The sequence below is a fragment of the Caloenas nicobarica genome, chromosome 3, assembly GCF_036013445.1.
Source record: "Caloenas nicobarica isolate bCalNic1 chromosome 3, bCalNic1.hap1, whole genome shotgun sequence".
Lineage (NCBI taxonomy): Eukaryota > Metazoa > Chordata > Aves > Columbiformes > Columbidae > Caloenas > Caloenas nicobarica.
The window spans coordinates 42,355,263-42,380,940 of NC_088247.1; the positions used below are offsets into that span (position 1 = coordinate 42,355,263).

The 25,678-nt window shown below is 37.7% G+C and overlaps 1 protein-coding gene across 5 annotated transcripts in view; it reads left to right on the forward strand.

Moving 5' to 3' along the window:
- KLHL32 (kelch like family member 32) overlaps positions 1 to 25,678 on the forward strand; it is a 118,774-nt gene that overhangs the window by 35,320 nt on the left and 57,776 nt on the right. For all 5 annotated transcript variants that reach the window (XM_065631084.1, XM_065631088.1, XM_065631085.1 and 2 more), the window contains exons 4-5: positions 11,278 to 11,385; positions 21,154 to 21,252. In XM_065631084.1, coding sequence (XP_065487156.1) covers positions 11,278 to 11,385; positions 21,154 to 21,252 — 207 coding nt within the window. The remainder of the gene's footprint in view (positions 1 to 11,277; positions 11,386 to 21,153; positions 21,253 to 25,678) is intronic.

Sequence of the window (25,678 nt, forward strand, 5' to 3'; positions counted from 1 at the left end):
GCATTTTCAGAAGCTCTTATACCTGGCACTTAAAGTACTACGTTATCAGAGTTAGATTTCAGGTAAGAAGGGGTAGGTTTTAAAACTATACAATTTATGGAGATAATTAGATTGACGTCAATGTGGTCTGTTAGTTTGGAGGGGGGTCGTTTGTTGGAGATGGAGGAAGAGCCAAAGGATAAATGAGCACAGTCAAATGAAGACTACTAAAAATAAAGTGAAGAGCTGATTTTATAGAGGCATTTGTTCCAGAGGAGAAAGCTGAAGGAGGGCAGAGCTCAGCTGATGATGAAAACTACTGTGACAAATGACTGCAATATTAACACAAGCTTGGTTAGTCAAGTCATTCTACTTCTATTTAGCAAATTGTTAGCGTTTAATTACTTTTGTAGGTTTTATCGGTAAAAGGATATGGAAAACCAAAGAAAAATGGTCACTGACCTGGTTTTATTCTTTGGTCTTTTTCTAAAACACTCTAATGTATATATGTTAGTGGGAATTAAAGGTACTACTTTGGCAAAATTATGCTGTAATCTTAATGGAGAGCAAGATTTATAATCATAATGGAAAACAGGATTGTTTTAGAAGTTCAAACCCTTAAAAGTGGACCAAATATGAAAGATATCTAGTACAAACTTTCATAAAATGAACCATTTTGAATTTCAGCACTAAGCTTCTTGCATAACAAGCATGCTTTTGCAGTTATGCTGCAGAATAGAAGATAATTGCTGTAGTTTACTATTGGTTGGAAGATTTGGGTGTCAGTTTCTCATGAAATTTACATTATGTTAGAAATGGCTTTTTAAGAAGGTAATTGTAATAATAACTAAGATTATGTTACTCCAGCTCTGTTAGATTAAGCCTTGCTGTGCAACGATTTAGTTATGGCTTGTATGCAACGAGGAGGGGAACTTGTCATGATGGTAATATATGAAGTATCCTTTTTAAAAGAAGGCCCTTAAGGGTGTCAAAGTTTTGGTCATGGTTTGTCCTGCAAAAAGAAATCACAAGAAGCTTTGCCTCCCTGAATTATATGTATCATGGTAGTTAAAGTCCTAGTTCAAGAGCTAACTGACTTTTATTCCATTTTTATTTTGGGCTTGCTTTTGATATCAGTTGCTAAAATCATCAAAGGACATGAATAATAGGCTTATGCATTCACTGGGAAGCATTAAACCAATTTAAGCCAAAATTTGCAAATGTGACTCATACTTTCTGTGCTTGACTGGAGATGCTGGAAAAAAAATCTGGTTTTAGTTTTGCTGCTCCCTTTCTATTCCAAAAGGCAGGCCTGCTTAAGAGTGTCTGTTGTTAGGACGGATGACTGCACATTGCTGCAGATTTCTCATTAGGAGTAGTATGCTACAATCTGTCCTTTTTCCTTGTGTCTTAAATTATGTTTGTGCATCTAAGCAGAACTTTGAGGAAGACACATTAAACTATTAAACTCAGACTATTATAACTCGTTAGCAACAAATGCTTATATTGTTGTTTATTTTGACTGGGAGTGAAGACCCTGTGCCTTAAAACAACCAATAAAATTACTTTGCACTATACAAACAGGAAAAAAATATCCTATTCTTAGCCGCTGTAAACAGCAGGGCATCTCTTCCCTTTTCATTACTTATTTCAAAAGATACTAAGAAAGTGATATCTTTTTGTATTAACAGTGCAATGCAGTAAGTGTGGTGCATATGTCATTGATTTGGTAAGCTCTTAGGGGCTGTGTAATCACATATCACTGTCTGATATATACTAAAAGAAACACAAAGGTTCAGTGGAATTTGCTTTGCCATGTGAGACTTCAGCACTGTGCATAAAATGATATTTTTTTTGTCTGCTTGGTTTTCCTTTTATTTCTACACATTTCTTTAACTATATATTCCCTTAAGCTGTGAGTGATAGCTGACCTTTTCATTTTACAGGATTCATTTTAGTCGCATGGCAAATGCTTAAAAAAACATATTTAGGTAGATTTCATTGAGCAGATGAATTAATGCAGGCTCAGTTATCAGTGATTGATGTTATGTGACATTTTCTCTCGGAATTTATATAGAACTTTTTTCAGAAGAATCATGTAATGAGCCTCTTAATCATATTTCATGCAGTTGGTATTGATGGATATGTTTTTCAGCGTGCGAGAGACTCTAGAGAACATGGCTGTTGATTGGTTTAGGATAGACAGGCTTAAACTGTGAGGAAAACAAAGAAAAATATAAACATGCTAGTTATGAGAAGAGCAAGCCACGTTTTTACATGCAGTAAGGAAACATTAACATATTAAATTGCTTATTTGGATAAGTATGTGTTACAAATCTAGAACATAGTTGATATTTGATGCGGACATTGTCATCTGTCAAAGTAGTGTTTTGACTCCTGTTAATACATTCTGAATATATTTTTGTTGTTGTGATAGATGAAAACAGCAAAGCAGAAATAATATTGCTTATGTAATGAAGGATTAGAACATGGAAGGACACCTAAAGGTTAATTCAGGAGTAGTACAACAAAGGAGATTAAATAGATTATGATTTATTTATTTACTATTACTGTTACACAGTCAGTGAGGTGCTATTTTTTGTACAACCTGCAAAGAAGAATGTTTAGGCCTGAAAGAGTTAATAGCCCAAATAGATAAGGTAGTCTCAGGACTGGATACTTGCAAGTTTGAGTGACCTATATACAGATAGGCTTAGGTCCTAAGTCAGAAATTATGCATGACTGAGCTGTTCTGTTGATGCCAGTAAGATTTCTCACAGGCTTAACATTATACATGCGATAAAAAAAAAAAGTCTTGAGGTATCACATCATAACTGAATTCTCTACACAGTGGTGGAAATTGATCCAGGATCTCTGAAGTGTTAGTTTACTTTCTTCATAGCTTTTCTGATGCATGAGATGAGAAGTAGGATCAATTCCTGTAAAGAAAAAGATGTGAAACAGGTGAATATAGAAGTGAATATACTGTGGGATGTGAATTTGAATAAAACACTGCACTTAATGAAGATGCCTGTCTATTTTAAAATAGTTTTTAAAAGAACCCGAGCAATATAATTGTGGAGTTGCAGAGGCAGAAATTTGAGATGACAATTCTGCTGTTCTAAAACAGTAAAACAATCCTAGATAGTGTTATTTAACTTAAAGTCAGTGCAAGAAGATAAATAGCTAAGGAAAACCTTGGTGGTTACATTAATCAGTTCTTTACCAATTAGTTTGCTTGATAGACAGAATAGAAGTATAAATTTTTTGTTTTCTTCAGACATGTTTCTGATTTGGGTGGAAAAAAGTTAGTTAAATAGTTAATGCGACAAACAAACAAATTGTTTGGTGCATTTTAATTTTTTTCCTCTACAGCTCAGCCTCAGTAATAAGAGGCTGGATGGGATGGCATACTTAAAGCTTAATTTACGGTAAGACTGGTAAGAATTTTTTTCCTATAACATTTGACTGTAGTGCTTACAACATAGTTGATACTTAGTAGGAAAAAAAAAGAAGAGTAAGTTTTTAACACGGAACTCTGTACTGACTTAGAGATGAGAAAACTCAAGTGCATTAGGTTTAACTCACTTAGTTCATCTTGACTTCCTAGGTGTTCATATTTTGAGTGCAGTGCAATGAAACAAACTACAGGAATGCTGGTTCACACTGTGCCAACTTTCCACTCTCCCTATCTGGTGGTGATTGTGAGGAAGTGCAGCAAAGGCTTGTGCACTTTACAGTAGAAAATGTGTCAGGTTTCTGAACAGCCACACAAGAGCAGCAGCTGGAAGTAAAATCAGGCTCTTCGACATCAGTTGCAAAAGCTTTCAACTGCCAGTTAGAATCAAGGATGAAAGGTGGGAGGGTAAGCCAAGTGAGAGATGAACTGAGTTGAGGTATTTGCATTGTGTTGTGCAAAACAAGCTTGACTTTGCTGAAACCTTATGAACATCATATGAATATAGCTTTTAATGAAGGTGATTGTGAAGTATCTGAGGATTTTATTATCGTGCTTGCTGATCTACTGCTAAGTCTGTAGTTCAACTAGAATTTGTGTAGTTCAGAGCTGTGTGTTGGTGGGGAGGTGCAAGTGTTTGTTTTGTACTGTAGTGGACTTGAAACCAGGGCTGCTGGTAGTTATCAAAACAATGTTTGAGAAAAAGGAGGAAATTTGGAAAGTTTGCTTTTTGGGTTGCTGTAGATTGCTGTAGTAAGCTCAGCTTACTTTCTGGTTTTTGAAAGCTTATATTTATTTTGAAAGTTGCGTTTAGATTTGAATCAAAGAAAAATGGATAATGATGAATGTTTCGTCACATTCTCTGTGAGGGAACTTTGAGATATTTTAGAGGTAATTGCTATGCACTGGAACCATGTACTTTATTCTTAGAGTCAAGGTATTTCTTGAAGGCAGTAATTTAAATGGTCATTTGCTTACCTCCCATTGGGAACATATCAGAAAAATCAGCTAGGGGCTGATGTAGCTGAAATGAGGTGTGAGCCATAAGAAGGTCAAGATAGTCAAACTGGAAGCATTTTGTGTGGATTCAGCCTCTCATAATTGGTGGTCTGTAACTACGTCTGAAAGACTCACTCACCTAAAGCTTTTAAACTAGAAATTACTTTATGTGAATTCAGAGAAGTAAAAAAAAACTCTGGTTCTTATATATAGTTCTTATATGTAGCAATCTATATAGTCACTGGAAACAAACTTCCAGGTGTGAACATTTCTCAGGTTATTATTGCCATCATTTTTGTAGCTTTCATTCTAGAAATACTCATCTTCAGAATTTCTTCTGTTCTCCTGAAATGAGTATTCTAAAAGGACACAAGTCTATCTTGTCTCTTCAGCTTTCGTTCTTCAGTTCACTCAACCCATTACTCTTGCTATTGAAGTTTTCATCTGTTTTAGGCATCTAGGCTAAGCTAAGTGTTCAGGCTTCCTCTACAGTTAAAGAGTAGAAAAAAAATTTCATCCCACTACATTCTGTAAACTGGTGTCTCAACATGCCTATTTCTATCTATTGATTACCCTGAAAACACTTTCTCTTACTTTTGTTATACAGCTACCTAACTTCAGATACTGTTATTACAGGCCCTGATGACAATTTCCTCTCCTTTTCTCTCAAGTTTCCAGGTATTTTACTAATTTTCCTTCTATCCAGTATTTACCCAATGTATTGTATTATTGCTCATCTAATGATTAATTCATTTCCTTTAAACATCTCTTCAATGTTAAACAGGTTTTATGCAGATTTAAATTAGAATCCAGTGGTTACCTCAGTGTTCAAATATTTATATATTTTAACTCCCAGCAGAAAGCTTATAAAAACCTCAATAAAAAGAATTTCCGTTTATTTCCCCAGGCTGTAGCAGTAAGTTACTTATAATTTTGGTCACTGTAAGTTTGGTTCTTTTTTTTTAACAGCATAAGAATTTGTTCATTTCATATTCATTTACCTGTCTCCTGAGGCTGCGTATGTTTTATGATTCTGTTTCTTCCCTTAAAAGGCCACTAAGTTGCGTGGAATCTTCTGAAATGGTTTACTTCTTTAAACTATCATACAACTTGGTTGTTTTGTGATGATTTAATTCTTGCTATGCCTGATATGGCTGTAAGAATGAGTGAGGTGTACAAGTGAGGACAAGCTCATTTCTTTCATCTATATGGATCATCTGAGTAAGTAAAAAAATGACTCAAGGGCAGGCTGCAATTTTGTACCTCACCATTTCACAGTGAGCAATTTGTATTTGGGGGATTTTGAATATCATATTGTGTTTCTGTGACCTCTGTTCTTAAAGCTGTATGTTGTGAAGGAGTCTGTACATGTTGCTTCAGTGCTGCCTGAATGATAAAATAAATGTATCTAAATATGTTTATTGTCTTATTTTAACAGCAATATGTTATTCTGATTCGTTGGTGTTTTACACCCATCTTGCATTTTGCTTTGAAATCTAAGCAGCAGCAAAAGCTGAGCATGGAAAGTTAAGCGCAATGACTGTGCTAAGCATCCTTTACTCAGGCTATTCTGCCCAGTTACACCAGATCTGATCATATCTGGGCCTGGTCACCCTGTTGTTGTGTGCCATTCAGTTCTGAGCTCTTGTCATCTTTTGTGTTCTACGTTTGCAGAAAAACCCCTCATTTTATAAAGGTGCCTTTGGCAGCTGAGGGCAAAGCAGTGAACCTACATGCTGTATATTAAATGCCCACCAAATTGCCACGTTCCTTTGAAGTCAGGTTTTCAAGAGTTATAGAGCTGGTTTATGGGTTGATTATTTTTATCCAAGGATTGTGTGCTTTGTTGTTTTCCTTTGGGAATAGTTCTCTAGCTCTGTTTCTGTTTCAGAGCAAGATTAGAAGAAGAATGGAGAACTGATTCCTCCCTTCTCTTTTTACAGCTAATAAAGTGTCTGCCTACCATACAAACATGAGCTCATCCTAATTTGTAGCTTCTTAAACAAGTGTGAGCTCAGGTGGAATTCCACAAATGGAATATATCTGTTTGTGACAGGATGTTGATCCCTGAATTTTGGAACAGTTGTCACGAAATGGCAAGAGGATTGTGTTTACTTTTCTTTTGGGGAATTAGTTTATTTCATTAAAATCTTGACTAAACCAGCAGAATTTAAACAATCACTTTATTTCCCACAATGTTGTCTCGTTGACTGATTGCATGGCAGAACAAACCCTAGATATTTAAAGGAACTGGAAGAAAAGATGGGTCCCCTCACCAGTGGGTTTTATTACAAAGTGGATCTTTGTTTAATACGTTGGCAACTTGTACTGCCTACTCTCATGAAGGTCTTGGAGGAGAAATGAGGCATTTTCAAAGAAGATTTTGTTTTGTCTAAGTAGAAGTATTTTAAAATAAAGTATGAAATATTAGCATTGTTGAATGAAATTAATAACTAATGAATTACCAAATTTCGCTAAGCGTGAAATGGTAACTTTTTTGGTAAGGTTGACTCTGAACTGTGCACTTGTCCAAATATTTTGTATTTCATTGTTTACTTGTCTGTCACTTGGACATCCACCTGAGATGTTTATCTTATTGCCTTGTTTTTAATGTACCCCAGGGAAAAATGAAATAGGCTACTAGCCTTGCATTAAAAGCATGACTGATGGATCTGCTTAATCTCATAAAACCTCAGTGTTTTCACAGATGCATCTGAAATTAGGCTGTGTCAGCCCAAGCATAACTCATGTTCCAGCTATTGGTGAAGTCTCAAGCCAGAATGTAATGATCCATATGGTTCTGCAGTTAAAACTACAATATTATAGTACAGTGGTGCAAATTAAAGACTGAATTTGAGCTCAGTTTCTGCTTACCATTGAACAGATATTTTTCATGCTGGATTAAACCTTTAAACCATCAGGCTGAGAAGGAAATTTGGCTGCTGGTGAAGGCAGTGCGGATCACTGAGAAGTACCAGCTTCATCTGTGTAGGAGACAGCTTTCCTGGAGGCTAATCCACTTCAGCTGAATGTGAACTGTCTGAGGACCATTGCAGACCTTAACTTTCAGTTAAATACTTTGGCCTTGCCACCTGAAAAACAAATGTAGTTCATACTCAGTATCAAAAAATTCCACAGAATACTCAGAGGATGGTATGAGAGTGAATGAGCTCCATATAGCAGATGGCACACGAAGCTGCAGTTCTGTGGCTTACTGGCAGCTACAGTTCTGATAGCCCATTGCACTATTAGACTGTGTCTATACTAGTACATGAGATGGATAAGGGCTTCTTTTCTGGCCCTGAAAGCAACTGGCACAGCATGACTTGTGTCCATATGGCTAAACCTTCTCCCCTCTGCAAAGAGGCTGGCTTTATCCATGCTGTCTATTTGGAACAGCCACGATGCAAATTATCCCTTGAGCCACAGCCTGGGCCTTGCCTGGGAGAGTGCTAATTGGCAGGGGGTCAAAGCTTTGCTGGAGGCTGGGTTTGTTAAATGCTGTGGATAATTACAGAGAGTGACTGAGACCGTGGTCTGATCCTGCTGAGTTTATTAAAGTAGGCGAAGTAATAAACCCTGTGTAAGAACCATGTTGGAATCTCTGTGATAGAATAAAATAGCCTCCTAAAGGTAACTTTGGTAAATCTACAAAGAAAAACTCTGCCAATTTTTCATAGAAGTGACTTGTGCTCTACAGAGGAGATTGTTTCTTTGTATCTGTAAGCTTAACCCATTGTATGTGACATCCAGCCCTTGATCAGACTATAAACTTTATTACAGAATCACAGAACCACATTGGAAGGGACCTCGAAAGATCATCTAGTCCAATCCCCCTGCCAGAGCAGGAACACCTAGATGAGGTTACACAGGAAGGTGTCCAGGCAGGTTGTGAAGGTGTCCAGAGAAGGAGACTCCACAACCTCCCTGGGCAGCCTGTTCCAGTGCTCTGGCACCCTCACTGTGAAGAAGTTTCTTCTCATATTTTAAGTGGAACCTCCTGTGTTACAGTTCATACCCATTGCCCCATGTCCTATCATTGGTTGTCACTGAGAAGAGCCTGGCTCCATCCTCGTGACACTCACCCTTTACATATTTACAAACATTAACGAGGTCACCCCTTAGTCTCCTCTTCTCCAGGCTAAAGAGACCCAGCTCCCTCAGCCTTTCCTCATAAGGGAGATGCTCCACTCCCTTCATCATCTTTGTGGCCCTGTGCTGGACTCTCTCCAGCAGTTCCCTGTCCTTCTTGAACTGACGGGCCCAGAACTGGACACAATATTCCAGATGTGGTCTCACCAGGGCAGAGTAGAGGGGAAGGAGAACCTCTCTCGACCTACTAACCACCCCCCTTCTAATCCACCCCAGGATGCCATTTGCCTTGGCTGCAAGGGCACAGTGCTGGCTCATGGTCATCCTGCTGTCCACCAGGACCCCCAGGTCCCTTTCCCCTACACTGCTCTCTAACAGGTCATTCCCCAACTTATAATGAAACCTGGGATTGTTCCTGCCCGGATGCAAGACTCTACACTTGCCCTTGTTATATTTCATTAAGTTTTCCCCTGCCCAACTCTCCAGCCTGTCCAGATCTCTCTGGATGGCAGCACAGCCTTCTGGCATGTCAGCCACTCCTCCCAGCTTGGTGTCATCAGCAAACTTGCTGACAGTGCACTCTATTCCCTCATCCAAGTTGTTGATGAATAGATTGAATAGTACGGGTTAGTAGCCACACTGTTTTTTTTGATGGTTCCTATGTACAAACAGTTGCTTTAGCACAGTCAGAGGATGCAGGGCATGCAGCATCTTGTGTCACTGAGCATTTCCAGCCTTTCTGCAGGCACTCTGATGGAACTGAGTGTACAGAGGTGTGTAATCTACCCCTGTAAGAGCTAAGTAGACAGCTGTTGCTTTGAAATTTTACTCTCGTTATTCAGGAATTGATGTAGGGAAGCAAATATTATCCCACAAGTTTATTTAGTAGTGAATTTCTGAGAAAAGCAGCTTGTTTCTTCTAGACAGAAACTGTAAGTCTGCTTTTGCAAGAGAGCAGGTGGTTGCTGGGTACCTTGAAGTTCCTGGCAAGCCCTGAAGCCTCACAGTAGCTATTAGAGTGCATTTGCTACATCTAAATGACAATGAAATCTTCAACTCTGATTACAGTTTTTAATGGAATTAGAAAAGTGTCTGAATTGGTTAGATTTTTTTTTTCTCTCTAGGTATGTTTCATTGCTGTGTCTTACTACATTTGTTTGATAAACCTTTTAAACTATTTGATGCTTGTTTTGTGTTGCCAGTTCAGAAGCAGCCCTGATATCACTTTATTGAAATAGAAATTGCAAAAATACAAGGAGTGACCTTGTGATAAATGTCACTCTTGGTTGTATTGGATGATTTCCAGGCAACAGATTTATGTCAAATTATGGCATTTTACTGATGAAAATGATAACACTTTCAGAAGAAATTACTTATTTGCAGGAAACATTCGGTTCTTGAAGGAAGCCGCCTGGCTCTAGGTGAATGCTATGTGCTAAACTGTTAGAAGGTATAGGGCTTATTTTTTCCTTTGAACTCAGCAGTGCTTGATGAACAGGTTGCAATATGAAAACCAGTGTGCTTGTTGACTGCCTCAGCTTCTGCAGGTGTGAGCTGGAGTAGAGACAGAAGTAGCAGAGGGTATGTTCGTAAGAAGTGCTCCTTTACTGGAGTTCTCCAAGCTGAAGTTCATAGCCTACATAAAGGCATTAACAGTTTGGCACAAAACCTACTGGGGCTAAGTTTAGACTCTCTCTAGCAATGACAGATGGTAGATGTGTTCAGTTTATTTGTTCACAGTTTACAGTCTAAAGGCTGTGAGTGGTATATTTTGTTAAAAAATATGTGGGAGAGTGACAAAGATAAAGGTTATTTTTCTGGAAGAGCACAGGAGTGGAGAATGGCACTGATAAGAAGAGGGAAGGAGTGGTAAAGAAGGGGTTTTGCAGTGGAAGTGCAGGCTGAGAGGGAAGAGTGAGGGGCAAATACAGGAGCTGAAGTTTAATGGGTGGGAAGAAAAAGATTCCTGCAAGGATTTGAAGTCTGAGTAGGGTCGCTTCAGTGCAGGAAGGCAGTGAAGATGGATGATCTGGAAGGTAAGACTGGATGAAAGGGTCAGTTGCTCTCCTCAATGTTATTTTCAGAGAAGTTCTGTAGCACTTTGCCAATCTTCAGTTTAGGTTTTATGATCTGAGAAACTAGGGCAATAACAAGGGCAGGTTGTAAATTTAGGTATCTGCATCTCTATCCTTGTTCCTCATTCAATAACTTGAGTATTACCTTGTACACATTCTGGTCTAGGGTGCTTATTTGGAAAGGACTGGTTATAAAAGCTGCTGTACTAACTGCCCCTTTTTCTCATGCAAGTAGTTGTGTATGGCTTATTGTTCCTTTCTATATAGAATGACACTATACATAAGTATTATTTCTGGTAGTGCTCATGTAGATATTTTTTTCCCCAGAGTCCAGTTCTTAATCTCTTTTTATTGAATGTTGCTTTATTGTGTGACTGTTCCCATTGAATTACTTAGTTAGGAAGTATATATACACGTTCCAAAGGGGTTTGTTTCAGTTTTTCCAGAATAAGTTTCTTTATTGATAAAAGGACTCAGTTGCAAGATTGATTGCTATGGGGTTAGTACTGGAAACTTGGTATAGATCTCATTCTAGCTCACAAGTGTATTGCTATTTAGAATTTTTATCCAAGGGAAAGCAAAGGTTAGTGAAGGTGGGAAAATCAATCCTGTTCTTCCTGGACCTTCGCTGAGGGTTGCTTTTAATGGTTAATGACTTTTATTTTCTTTCCATAGGCAATGTTCAGTCTCTGCATGGTTGAAAGTGAAGCTGATGAGGTGAATTTGCATGGTGTCACAAGCCTTGGTTTAAAACAAGCTCTGGACTTTGCGTATACTGGACAGGTACTGTACAGCTCTTCAAGTTAAGAGACACAAATGAAAGCAAACTTCAATAAAAACTGAAGATGACCTTTACAGAGGTACTAGAAATTATTTTTCTTGTGCAATGCCCAGTACAAGGTCTTTTGATTAAACAGATCATACTTTGAATACACTAGTTGTGTGGTGTGTGGTGGTTGTGTGGTTTTTTGTTATTGTTTGGTTTTTTTGGTTTTTTTCTTTTTTTCTTCTGTAGAGGGACTGTCTAATTTCCACATTATGTGCATAGTTACTAGGTAGTGAACCATGTAGGAGTCATATGCCCCTTTTACGGTGGCCTGGCTGTTCATGAAATCTTAATGTGAGTTGATTCTGCGTGTTAAATTGAATGTAAAGAAAGGCAAAATACCGTATGTGTTTTCCTAATAATACATATTTATAAACTTTGCTGTATTTGACAAATTATATAACTGAGCGGAAAATTAGTCTCTTACTCTCTGGACGGATGCAGTCCAAGCATCTTTGTAAATCCTTATAGATACTGTACATCTTTATTGTAACACTTTTTATGATAGCAGGTTATGTATCACGTTATGTTACTTCAGAAAATGCAGTGATGCAGTGATGCTGCTCTTTCCTCCCCCACATCATCTCCTCCCCCTGCAAAAAAAAATTAAAAAAAAAAAAAAATCATATCTGTGGACTGCATGGTTGGAGAGTGTTGCTATATACCTCTGTTCAGAGGTCATGGATAGTGAGCTCAGAACTTCTAAATACTCATCTATTTGTGCTTTGGATTCAAAAATTCTAGATAACTGGACTATTTCTGGAAATATTGCTACAACAATTGAATTAATTAATATATATTTGTTTATTAGTTAATTTAGAAAGGAAAAGTTTAAATTCCTTTTATGTTACACTGGAGTTGGTTTTGGGTTGTACAAATTTAAGGTATCTGTTTTCATATTGTGAACTGAGTATGTGGCCTTAATTTTCAAAGGGAATTTAATAAAAATAAGGAAAGACTTTTTTTTTTTTTTTTTTTTTTACCTGTTCTAAAGTTGTCACCAGCCCACACAACAGTTACCCTTTAGCATTGGCCTTGGATTAGCACTTGGAATTTCTTTGTGCTATTATGGAAAATATAGCTTATTTAAAGATTTCTTTGATATAAATAAGAGACAGAGATGCCATGCTGTATTACTGAATCGACTGAAGATCTCAGTACATGGCTTGTCATTGATATGCTTTTTGTTTTTCTTCAGCTGAAAGTTTTGATATATGAAATTGAATGTTTCCTGTGCTGTGGAGCACCTGTATAATTTGAAGTTGTTTGACACTATCGGTTGATTATTCTGAAAATAGAACTATTGGTTGCTAAATAGAAATATCCAGTTTTGAAAAGATAGCTTGTAACTGACTTCTGTGCGAGCCATGCTGTCTGCTGTGAATAGAGGTACACTCCCTATCTTTCAGTGAAATTCAAAGTCTGATAAACCTGTGTAAAATATATTCAGGCCCCTGAAAGGGTGGATTTGTGGGTTTTTTTTGTAAGCCAACAATCCACCTCACCTTGCTTTCAGGATAGTATTCTTAGTTCCTTAGTAAATAATATGTGCCTTCTATCCTTGATCTTTTAGAGACTTTAGAGTCCTGCATTTGAATAAATGAATGGTCTTGAGTTAGATACAGATGTGCATGTATGTACAGTTGTGCATATAGATCAGTGATTATAGGGCAAAATTTGCACACTGTCATGTCTTTCAGATACACAAAACGCTACTTTGAAGCACAGAGAAATGAGAAGGATACTGTAGGAATTCTCTTAAGATGCCTTTGAAGCATAACTCAGTGATATGTGTGTCTGAGAATTAGCAGTGTTGAGTTTTCCTTTTTGTCCTTGAAATTCTCTTCTGGCACTGCATTTCTCTGAGCATTGCTCATGTACTGACTCAGGCTGGCAGAATCTGGTTGAGCGTTTCAAGGTAGTGAGTGGGAGTAATCCACAAAGACTGTTAATAAATAACTGGATTACTGCGTGCTTACATCAGAGAGAGTTCTGAAGACAGTCTCGTCTTTAGTTTGGGTCTGTGAACTTTCTGGTTTTAAAAAACAAACAATGATTCAATATAATTCTATGAAAATATCTCTTAGTAACCCAAAACTCAGTCATGCCACTTACAACCTTATATTGCTCTGAAAATGTAGATATCAATATAGTAGCTGATGTGCCTCTTAAAGGTGAAAGCCATGAACTCTTTTTTCTTTTTTTTTTTTTTTTTTTTTTAGCATGTTTAGCCAAAATGTTAGGCCAAAAAATTTCAGTTTCTTTAGCTAATGCTGTGGAATCGACAAAAACGTAGGGACAGTACTGAGGTATCCATGTATAAAGAGTTTAGTTTCAGCTTTCTTCTCTTTATTTCTTTAACATTTTGCTAAACTTACTTTGAACTTGAAGTGTAGTAACTCAAACGTAACTGTGTAAAATAATATGTTGGAGACATCTGGTGGAAGTATTTAATACTACATGATGGCAATATTTTCCTGCAGTTTTTGAAAGTTATCAAAATCAAGAAATTTAATTTTTAGCATGACATTGCAATCTGGAGTGAAACTGTCATCTTTGCTTTTTTTCTTTTTTATTAATTTGAAATACAGCTGTGGACTTAAAATACCAACTTTATTTTCCTTTCTACTTAGGCAGACAGTGCCTTGTTGTAATTACTACTGAAAATATTTCGCTTTTAAGAGAAAATTGGTTGTCTGACAGAATAAAAGATTGTAGTAAAACTCACGTCAAATATAATAATTCCAACTGAATTTATCCATTCATACGGTCTCTTATCATCATGAAGAAAGAAATGTTGGTATAGAAACTAACAAAAAAAATAGCAGCAGAATTTGGTTTTGTTCTATGCATGTAGGCTCTCAGTAATCCTCTAATAATGAATGAGTTCTGTCACTCATCGTTACATGAAAAAGTGCTTTTGATCAGAAGAAAACCTTCAGGCATTTGAAAAGTTTCAGTACTGAAAAGTACTTACAAGAGCCTTATAAGTGTTTGTATATATATATATATACATAAGTACCATGGGACTGAATAAGTGGTTTGAACTGAAATTTTGAGGGTCCTCATTTTAGATTAGGCTTTTGCATTCCTCATCAAATTTAGGTCCAGCAAACTACATCATTTATGTTGATCTTGTACACATATATAAAATTGGAACTGCCTGGCAGGCACTGTGGCATAATTTCAAAAAAGAATTGTACAAGAGCACTGGGTTTAATTTGCAGTAGAAGATTGTGATCCTAATTCAACAAAAATACAAATACACAACTGGACTGCTGTGTATATTGAAATGCTTTGCTGACTTGGATCTTTCTTCTTTGTAATTATGTTCTATCATATGTCTTCTGTCTATGGTAATAGAAATATTTTGCATTTAGATAGAATTTTGTTTGAGGACCTCACGACACATTACAAAAGCAAGTAATCGCTGTCCTTACTTTGTTGCTTCATAAGCAGGAAGTTATTTTGGGGGAAAATAACTTTTCCAAAGACCATACAGCAAACCAGCAGCTTTAACTAAGCCTTAATACCAAATTCTCTTGACCAAGTCCTGTTTTCCTAACTGGCTGGTGTCTCTTTTCTTTTTGTAAACCATAATATTTTCTTTTTGTATTAATAGAAATTTAGTTGTCTTCTTGAAGTTGGAAAGTGATTCTGAATTACCAGAGCTGAAAAGAAAGAATCAGAGAGGCAGCCCTAATATGAGAGGTGCTTTATGTTCAGCTCTTTCTCCAGAAGTGAATTTTGGAGGAAGTTGTCCTGTGGTATCATCTTAGCCCAAGATTAACACAGCCTTACACCCTGCATGCAGAAAGAATGTGGAAATGTTTCCTTTTCTTGAAAGCTACACACGAAGTTGCATTTTAATGATTTAACAATAGGCTTTAAACTTTTTCTGTTTCTTAGCATATTTAACAATTTTTCTTTCACAAAATGCTAATGTAGCAGCAATCTTTAATAAAGGGGATAGTATATTGTTCTAGCTGCAAATCTATAACTTCATGATATTTTTAGATATCTTGTTATTTATATTTCATGTGCTTGGGTTGCTCTCAATATTACTTTAATGCATTATCAATGTGAGTTGTATTTAACTACTGCCTTTATTTACTAACTTTATCTTGTATTCAGTTAGTTTAAAAACTGCCATCCTATAACAGCTATTACCACTTTACCAAACAGGTTTTATGAACTGATAGGAGAACCATCTGGTGATTTTTCAAATTCATGCACAGAAACCTATTATTATTTAAAGTATTATCTTACAGCTCCTTTGTGAAATTTTTTTTTCTTTGATCAAACACTTCAGCTTAGTTATTTCTTTATAGAAAAAAAACCAAACGTGAGTGAAAGGCCGTCTCAGATAGTAAAGAAATAATAGAAATAAATATTTTGAAGTACAACTCTTTCTCCTGATAATTGCTTTGATTTCTTTACAGAATCTTGGTTTTAATCTCTCATCAGCCCACCCTCCCCCCTTGTTTGGTGACAGTTTTTCTAGTGATCAACCGGTATTTAATCTGCCATTTTCATTTCAGACAGGGAGCAGACAGCTCTCAGTATCTTAGCACCTCTTATTCTGTTAAGCCTTTCTAGCTCACTTGCAGACGAGGTATACTGCAAAATTGTATTGTGATGGTTGATTTTCTTGGGTAAGTGACCTCTTGTGTCCTGCACGTGGCAGTTCCACTGGTTGTCTTTTGATTAAAATGAGTCATATGGTTTGGTTAAACTTCCTGGTGTCCCTGACAAGCGACTTCAACCATCCTCGTTCTTTTCTACCAGTGACAACATGCCAAGGTCCTGCAAAACTGATTACAGTCTTACTGTAAATACTTAACATAGTATTTCAATGCAATTTCAAAGCCAAAAAAATCAATTTGAAACTTAGTTTTGGACACTTCCTTTTTTACTTTTATAAGAAGGATAATCTTGTTTCTGTGCCTAGCACTAGGTTACAGCCACCAGTTGTTAGATTCACAGTCCAGCTACAGATTGCCCAGACGGCTTAGAATAATGCAGAGCTTAATTAACTCAGTATACGCAGTTTATTGCAGAGATTTGTTTCATGTTATTTGCTCTTGATAGGTAACAAGCTATGGACAAGACAGCTTTTATAGAACTGAAAGTAATCAAAGTAATGAAACATCTTCCCAAAATATAGTGAATTTACTTGGAGTCTTACTTATAATAATATTTACTTATAGTAGTGGTACTTCATAGTGGTGTATGAAGCTGTATCAGGGAAAGTTCAGACTGGACATTAGGAAAAAGCTCTTCACTGGGAGGGTGGTCGGTCACCAGAACAGGCTCCTCAGAGAAGTGTTCACGACACCAAGCTTGTCAGAGTTCAAGGAGTGTCTGGACAATTCTCTTAGTCATATGGCTTAGTTGTAGGTAGTCCTGCAAGGAGGAGGTAGTTGGTCTCAATAATCCTTACAAGTGCCTTCCAACTGGAGATATTCTATGATTTATATGCTGTGCATTTAACACAGATTTTCATTTAGTTTTCTGGAAAAATATTATGGCATATCAAAGAAATTCTGGTCATGATTCCTTCTGGCATTGGCTAATGAGACATCTAGGCTTTCTAACAAGTACTGTCAAACATTACATGCCTGGGCCTTGGGCAGTTGTCTGCAGGGAACTAGAACGTTCTTCCCCCCCCCCCCACTTTTTTGACTCCGTACTTCTCAACGCGCAAGGAGCTCAGGATTTAACTGAAGTGCGAACGAACAGGCAGGCCGGCAGAAGTGCTAACTGGTTGTGAGTGAAATGCAGTCTAAATTGCTCTAAAAGAAAAGTTACTTTTTGATTGCTTCGAAGCACACAGAACGGTCTCCAGAGAGGAAAAGCAAGTGGTACTTTTGTTAGATGCCTACCTTGTTTGAAATGCTGATCACTACAAATGGAGTCAAGAAGGAGTTTTCTTTTGCACCAGACAGGCAGGAATCTTAAGATTCTTTTTTTTCCTTCTCTTATTTGTTAAATTCCATATGGTTTACTTTCTAGAATTGTCTGAGATGACATTACGTATTTCCTTACTGTTATAGAATAATGCTGGTTTATTTTTAATGTGAATCATGTCACCGCCTCACTTATTCCATGGCCCCACAAGCAGCTGTGTGGAAATGAGAAGGAAATACAGGGGTATAAATGAGAAGCTGAAATGAAGGTGATAGAAGTGCATCCTCAATCTCTCCATTGTTGTCTAGGAACACAGTTTAGCCTCCTTAGGCCTGAAGTTGCTTGAAAGTGCCTGGATGAAACATAATGGCCTGCAATATTCAGGTGATAGATTGAACGATGTTATTTTCTTTCTGGATATAAACCTCATGAGGCTCCATAGAGGTGATAGTTAATCTGGACCTGTATCTGTGATCATGTGGCCGATTATAGCATTCCCTTTTCTGCCTCAGAATTGTGTTTCAGAAGCTCTGGTTTAATTTATGAAAGTTTCTAATTCTTGCATTTGCAGAGCAGCTTTCAAAAAAACGTCAATGGATGCATTTCCATAGAGATTTAAGTTGTATGTTTAAGAAATGTGGATCTAAGAAATTGTGTAATCTGCCTTTCTGGATCTTGTGAACTCAGCATTCTGTTGCAAAGAAACACCAAATTTTTGCATCCTTTCTATCCGCCACAAGGGGGAGTGAACTGGATTTAGTGTGCGCTTTCTGAAGGCTCTGCGGGATGATGGAGAGTAGAATGACTGCTTAGAGGAACAGGATTTCTGTTTGAAAACACAGTCATCCCAGGGGAGGAGGAAAAGAACTTGACAAAGGAGATTGGTTTGAAAACGAGCCGTATGTCAGACCTGGTGGCTTGGGAAAGTAAGTTACTCGGGCTGTCTGCAAGATCTGCCCATTGTATACAGGGAGAAGGTTGTTAAACTGTTTTTTTGCGGTAGCTTCATGGGCCACAGAAAAGTTGAGAGCGTAATGAGAATTAACCCTCAGAAATAAGGGTTGAATGGAGGATTGATTGTAAGATGCAGCCAGGTGCAATATCTGAATTGCATATAATTAATATAAAAATAGCACAGAAACCAGTCTTAAAGTCTTAGGATGTCATGTGTCATACAGAAGCACATCCTTCACTGGTGAAGATGGCAAAGTTTATCTGAAGTCGATGGTTCCAAATTACTCCAGAGTTTCTGCCCTGATAATTATGCCTTGTAACCCTTGGGTTGAGGATGGAATAGGGAAAATGATTAAGCTGCTTGCTTTAGTTTTCACCCTAATAATTTGTGATGAAATTTGAAGGCGTGAATCCCAAGTAGATCTTAGTTTCCCTATCTTTAATTTTCAATAAGCATCACTCTGAAGACCTCAGAGCTATTTTTTTGAGGGTTAGGCAGAGGAAAGTCACTGTGTGTACTTGTGGTGTGCATATGTGCATTTACTGTTAAGATTCAGCTGGATGGCCTATTTAGCATATAAACAGCTATGCTGGTAATTAATAAAAAACAGGTAATTGTATGAATGCATAGAAGCTAAGAGGTGTGTAATAATTGTCGACTACCTCAGTTTCAGTAGAAGGAAGGCTTGCAATATTTTCTTCTTTCTTATTATTCTCCTTTTCTTGTGCATTTCCCAGCATGCAGTTTGCTGATGGTGAATATTTAGCATAGGTGAATTAGTGTTTTTGCCTATACCCAAAGGAGTATTGAATAAAAATTCAGTTCAATTTAAGGAAAAGTCTTGGGAAGAGGCAAAATAGACTTTCCTAAGTTATTGTGGGAAACACAAAGGTGAATGTGTTATCTCAGCAGAATAAATCTTGCATGGTTTAGGAAAGCTGTAAGAAATGGAAAAATGTGTAAGAAATATTAGTCTGCCATCTCAAAATGAACTTTTGTTGCTGACTTTGTGCAAATCACCTCTAGGTAGCAACCACTCAGCCTCCTTGCCTCTTGTCCTGCTTCTCATCTCATAATGCTACTAGTATTATTTGTAAATGGATTGCTGTGGCTTTAAAATACATTAATATTATCACAGTTAAATATAGTTTGTCTGTGTCTACAAGGCAGTAATCTGCTTAGGGTTCCTGTTCTCTTCATATCGTGTCTTTAATAATGCTAAGCTGGTGGCTGGCATTTAGTAAGTAATATGACATCAGTTCAGATGACAAATTCCTCAGTGGAAATGATGTCTGAATAACAAACACTGAAAGGTCTAAACGAGCTTCTTTTGTCAGTTTGACCTTGAGTTCTCACTTGAAAATATTTAACAGTGCTGCTTATTTTTTTAAATATACCTATTGGAGATATTTTTGTAACTGAAATCCTTTCTAGCTTTCCATTGAACTATGTCTCATCATGCATAGTAGCCTCATTAGCACCAGTCAAAAACCTGGATTGTGCTGGGCCTGATTTTCATTTACATTGAGATCCCTACATGTCTTTCTGGCTAGATAAAGAACTTTTATACAGTATGTAAGTTACATATGCATTCACTTAAAACATAGTATGAATATATGTAGTGATTTGCACAGGCTTTAAGCATGTCAGACACTGACAGAACTCAATGTAACCGAGTTTTTATATAAATAACAATCCCCTTCTTTCCTGTTCCTAATATATCCATTATTTGGAGGTAATTTGTGTTTTTGCTTGAAGAAATGCATACATGTTTGTTTCTGTTCTTTTTTTTTAGTTTCCCTCAAAACCAGTTTAACTGCAAAAGATGCAGATGAGTGTCTTTCCTTTTGTATGCTGTCCTCCTTACTCCACTACATTTGAGATGTATAAATGATGCTGTAAGATAAAACTAAATTGTGTGGGCAGAAGAAAAAGAATCTGAAAAAAGCTTTTCTTCCCTGTGGAGCAGTGAGAGACTGACCTCATGTGGTGTGAAACCAGAGTTGCCAGAGGAAATACAAGGATAAGACTCTGAATAAACTGAGTATCTTGGAAAAATTATTTTTTCTCAGGAATATATGATTTTTCTTGGATGCTGCACCACTTACATTTAGATAATATGAGTTTGTATAGTTTGTAATGTGATTGCTGATAAGAATTTGACCAATGTCTGTGTTCCCAAAGACTTTCTTGTGTCCTAAAAGGGATTCTCTAACAAGCTGACCCCAAGACAGCAGGCTAGGAGCTGAGGCCCAATTATCCTGGCTGCTGCCTGTGCGTGATTTTAATTGAAATGAGTAGGAGTTTCATGTGAGCAAGTGACAGGATAATCAGTCTTGGTTTCTAAGCCCTTTCTGGCACTTCCCCAGCAGCATGTTCACTCTGTGCCTTCACAGCCTTGCTCTGTAAAATGAAGACAGTGGTTAGGAAAATTATGAAGTGCTACCATGCAGAATGGGAAGGCTGTTCCTAGCCTTGAATAATATTAATACTGGAGACTTCTGAATTGGTTCTGTTGGCCTGATTCATCAGTGCATATGGAAGCATCCAGGTATATGGATACCAAAAGGAAGTTCTGTTATTTTGAAAAGTTTCCTTTTTAAATAAATAACACGCATTTCATTTTAAAGGATTTAGAGGGTAATGTGACTTCTGGACTCTCACAGGAAAATCTGCTTAAAAATCCTTCGGGCAATTCAGATTAGCTCTGTCCTTATCCTGCAAAGACTTCTCTTTATGCTTAATTTTACTCCTTCTGTTCTTCATGTTGACTTAAATATCTGAAATAACAAAGGCCTGTAGTATTTTCCAGAATTACTCTGAGTTCTACATGACAAACCTTCCATTTTCTTCTTTACAGATCCTCTTGGAGCCAGGGGTGATACAGGATGTCTTGGCAGCTGGGAGTCATTTGCAGCTGCTGGAACTTCTCAGTTTGTGTTCTCACTATCTCATTCAGGTGAGGTTTCTCTGCCTGATTATCAGCCATTTCTGTTTGGTAAACTTCTGTTCCAAGCCTAATTTCCTAATAACCTAAATGGCAAGAAACTGGATCTCAGGAGACTTGAATTTAGAGTGTAATTTGGGCATCAGTTTGGTAGGTGCTTTCTCCTCCTATCCATTATGTCCATTTCAGTTCTGAAAACAAGGATGGTCCACTGATTAGTATCAGCACATGGGAGTTCTTTACTAGAGAATTTGCATTCTCTGGGTTCACCAAATGTTAAATATTTCCCTATTGTGATCATGAGTATTGTGAAGCATTGTGAAGATGCGTAAGTGTTTGCAACAGAATAGCAGAATATTGATGTGTTTTCCAGGGCACTATCACTTCTCACTGAAGGGGCAGGGCTTACTACAATGATACCTTATTCTCAACTTGCCTCGTGCCCAGAATGCTGATAATAATATCAGCATTAGTGCTGTCATGATGAGGCAAAAATCTGAATCCCAAAAAAGTAATTTTTGTGCTTGGCTTGTATAGGAGATGGCTCACAATGGTAGCAAGAACATAGCTTTTTTTGGGGTATCTATGATGGGTGTCTATGAAAAGCCTTATAAAATAAAAAAATCACAATAGCAATTCCACAGAACTGTTTCCTTTTCTCTGTAGTTTTTCAGCATTGTTTCTGAAATAGGGTGCATTGGCTGTATCTGAGCAACAGTTGGGCATGGAAATTCCCGTTAGCACAATCCTCTCCGTATGCACTTCCCTTCCAACAGCATAAGTGCATTTGAAGAGTCTGAGTGTGTGTGGCAGCACACTGAGCTATTGAGTACCGTAGGCATGCAGGATCTCATGTTAAGAGCCTCAGGATGTACTTGCAGGCTCTGTGTCTTATGGAGAAAGAGTCTGTATTTTGAGTGTTAGCCTTAGGGAAGCCTTCCAAATCTATGTTCAGACAATAAGGTGGTATTAATTTGTGCATTATAAATTGATTAGAAAGTCCAGGGAGCTGGTAGAGTACTGCAATTTGTAACAATTTTGTTTTCAGGAAAGTAAGGAAGGATTTAAGTTTTCTGAGAAAATAGACGTGGATTGTAACGTGAAAGATGGTTAGTTTGAGAAATAAGAAATGTGAGATGCCAAATAAGCCACAAAACCATTTGGCCTACTCGTTGTCAGGCAAGCATAGGAAGGGGTTACTGTAACATGAAAGAACATACAAGTCTAACGTTGATATTCATACAGTGTATTTAATGTCCCCCTAAGAAATCAGTTGGTGTGAAGATGTCTCTACTGCTTACATGCTTTTGTCAGAAACAGAACTAAAGAGACCATTGCAGCAAAGAAGGTGGGGGAAATATTAAAGCAGGGAAGGAGCCAAGTACTGTAGTGCTGGTGAGGTAGGGACATGAGAGGACGGTAGGAAGGAAACAGGTACATGGCCAATGTAAGTCCTTGTACTAACATCTTCCATGATTTTTGTTGAGTAGCCTCAGGTATTTGTAGCTCTTTCCTTGGCACTATCTTAATACTTGCTGATCCTGAGGCCGCTGCAGTGGAAAGTCAACTGTAGAATTAGCAGTGCTTTGGATCTTGTCCTTGATGTGCAAGGCATAGTCAACTATTTAGCAAAAAACTGCTAATGGATTAAAAACAAATGAGCAAACACAACCAGACCCCCCCCTCCAAAAAAACCCAAAAAACCAAACCAACAAAAACCCCCCAAACAAGCAAAAAACCCAAACCCACAAACCAAAACCAAACAAAAAACCCCAAACAAACAAAAAACAAAACGAGCACCCAAACCAAAACAAAAACAAGCCTTGAGTGAGCAAACACTGCTGCCAAATTACTCTGTAATTAACAGACCAGTAGAAATGCTGTGGAGGTGATGGTCAATAGGCAGTTACTCAAATAATGTGAAAAAGTTCTTTGCACTCTGAGTAACTGGAGCTATGTTCGTGTAAAAATGACAAGGGAGTGGGGCCCAGTGTCCAGATGTACAATGCGATGGAGGTAGGGAATAAGGTAGAGTGGATGAAGGGTAGGGAATAAGGAGGAGAATATATGTTGGGAGACAGAGAGCGGTGGTAGTTCTATGAAGTATTTTTGAATCAGAGTCTCATTGTGAGGTTTTGAATCTGCAGGGACATCTATGGGATGGCTGTAGCTTACATCAGGTCGGGCTCTAGACTGTATTTTACTCTTTTTACTGTATTTATTTACCAGGTTCACTCCAACAAGGCATGTCTGGAGACAGATTTGCAGACTGAATAGATCACAGTAGGAATTTGTGTCTTGTTTGTTCTGCAAGTTGCAGTACATGCAAGTAATCAACCTTGAGTAGTTGTGTAAGACTTTTTAGCAGAGATCAACAAGATGCTGTACATAAAGACTGATATCTTTCAGGGTCCAAATTAATTATATCAAATGTCTGTTTATGTTCTAGATAATATTGGGTAACTTCAAAAATATCTATTGCTTTATTTCAGTACTATCTAAAAATAAAATCAAAGTAGTTAAAGAAGGCTTCCTTAAAGCCACTTAGGCTTGCTGCAGCTAGGAATTGAGGTGTCTTATCACACCTGGCCTCACATGCTATGATACAGATGCTGGGAAGAGAATAATCCTTGCCCCTTCTTTCTGAAGATGTTTTGGAGTTCCAGAGTGCTGCTGAGTTCTTAATTTACCACACTGGTGAATTCCTTTCTTGCGGTTTTGAGTCGTTTGGATATCACAAACTTAGCTTAGTTTAGAATAAATTCAGGAAATACAATATGTGGGATCTAGCTGTCGTTTATTATTGTTGCGTAATAACAACACAGTTTTAATTTGATAGCATCGTCTTTAATCGTTTGGGTTGGTTCAGGCTGTGCCCGTGTAGGAGTGCTGCTCTTATAATGTTAGAGCTTGTTCCAGCTCTTCTTTTTCTCCAAATGTTCCAGCTTGTTAGTTTTTGGAGTTCTAGACAGTTTCATCTTTTCTCAATACTTCTGTCTGGGGTCTGTAACTATTCCAAGGATTTCAATAAAGATTTTTTTGCTTAAAATGCAATTGGCCTGGCCTATACACAGGTCTGTTCCAAGGCATATTTGGTACCAAAGGTACCAAAGAAGACTTTACTGATCTAATTAATCTGATTGATCTTCTCAAAGAAGATTTGAAGTGCACTGGGGGCAGATTCATTTCCAGCCAATGCTGACTTTTGTATTAACTGATCTTTAAGGCATTTCACCTCAGTTGTCTCGGAAAAAAACAAGATCTTATTTTGACTATAAGACAGGTCCTCTTTCTTATAGACTAACCATCTTACTACACTTTAGTTTGTTAGAATCATAGAATCATTTTTGTTGGAAGAGACCCTCAAGATCGTAGAGCCCAACTATAACCTAAATCTAGCACTAAACCATCTCCCTAAAAGTCTTATCTAAACACCTTTTAAACACCTCCAGAGACAGTGACTCAACCACTTCCCTGGGCAGCCTGTTCTAGTGCTTGACAACCCTTTCCAAGAAGAATTTTTTCCTAATATCCAGTCTGAACCTCTCCTGGTGCAACTTGAGGCCATTTCCTCTTGTCCTATCACTTGCTACTTGGGAGAAGAGACCAACACCCTCCATGCTACAACCTCCTTTCAGGTAGTTGTAGATAGCGATGGGGTCTCCCCTCAGCCTTCTTTTCTCCAGGCTAAACAGCCCCAGTTCCCTCACTTGCTCCTCATAAGACTTGTGCTCCAGGCCCCTCACCAGCTTCGTCACCCTCCTCTGAACTCTCTCCAGCACCTCAATGTCTTTCTTGTAGTGAGGGGCCCAAAACTGAACACAGGATTCAAGGTGGGATCTCACCAGTGCTGAGTGCAGTGGTACAATCACTTCTCTAGTCCTGCTGGCCACACTATTCCTCATACAAGCCAGGATACTATTGGCCTTTATGGCCACCTGGGCACACTGCTGGCTCATGTTCCAGTGGACCGTAACTGTCCTACTATGACAATAGATAAGGCAAGAGAAAGCTAGTTGAAGGCATTGAATGTGACAGAGGCCTGAGAAGGGACTTCTTAAATGGAGCTGTAGATAATGTGGTATTAGTGTGTTTGTGATGACCCATTTTGCACGTTAAAGCTTGCAAATATTTTTCTGAAAGGTACCTGATGGCTTTATTCTTATGCAACGGAATAAATGTGTTAAAAGAACATAGAAAGGTTTGTTTCATAAATATGTCTGAGTTACATAACTGGTTGTAGATATAAGTAGTTTTGTCTTTTTCTTCAGCTGTTTATGTATTCAGTAACAAAGACAGCCTCAAACTACAAATTATTTCAACAATCAAAGAGTCTTAATAAGGGGGGAATGCTATTCAGAATACAAGTTTTTAATGGAATTTCCTTCTACTGATCAACATTAACTAAATATTTTCTAGGTATAGCTTTAGTAATCAG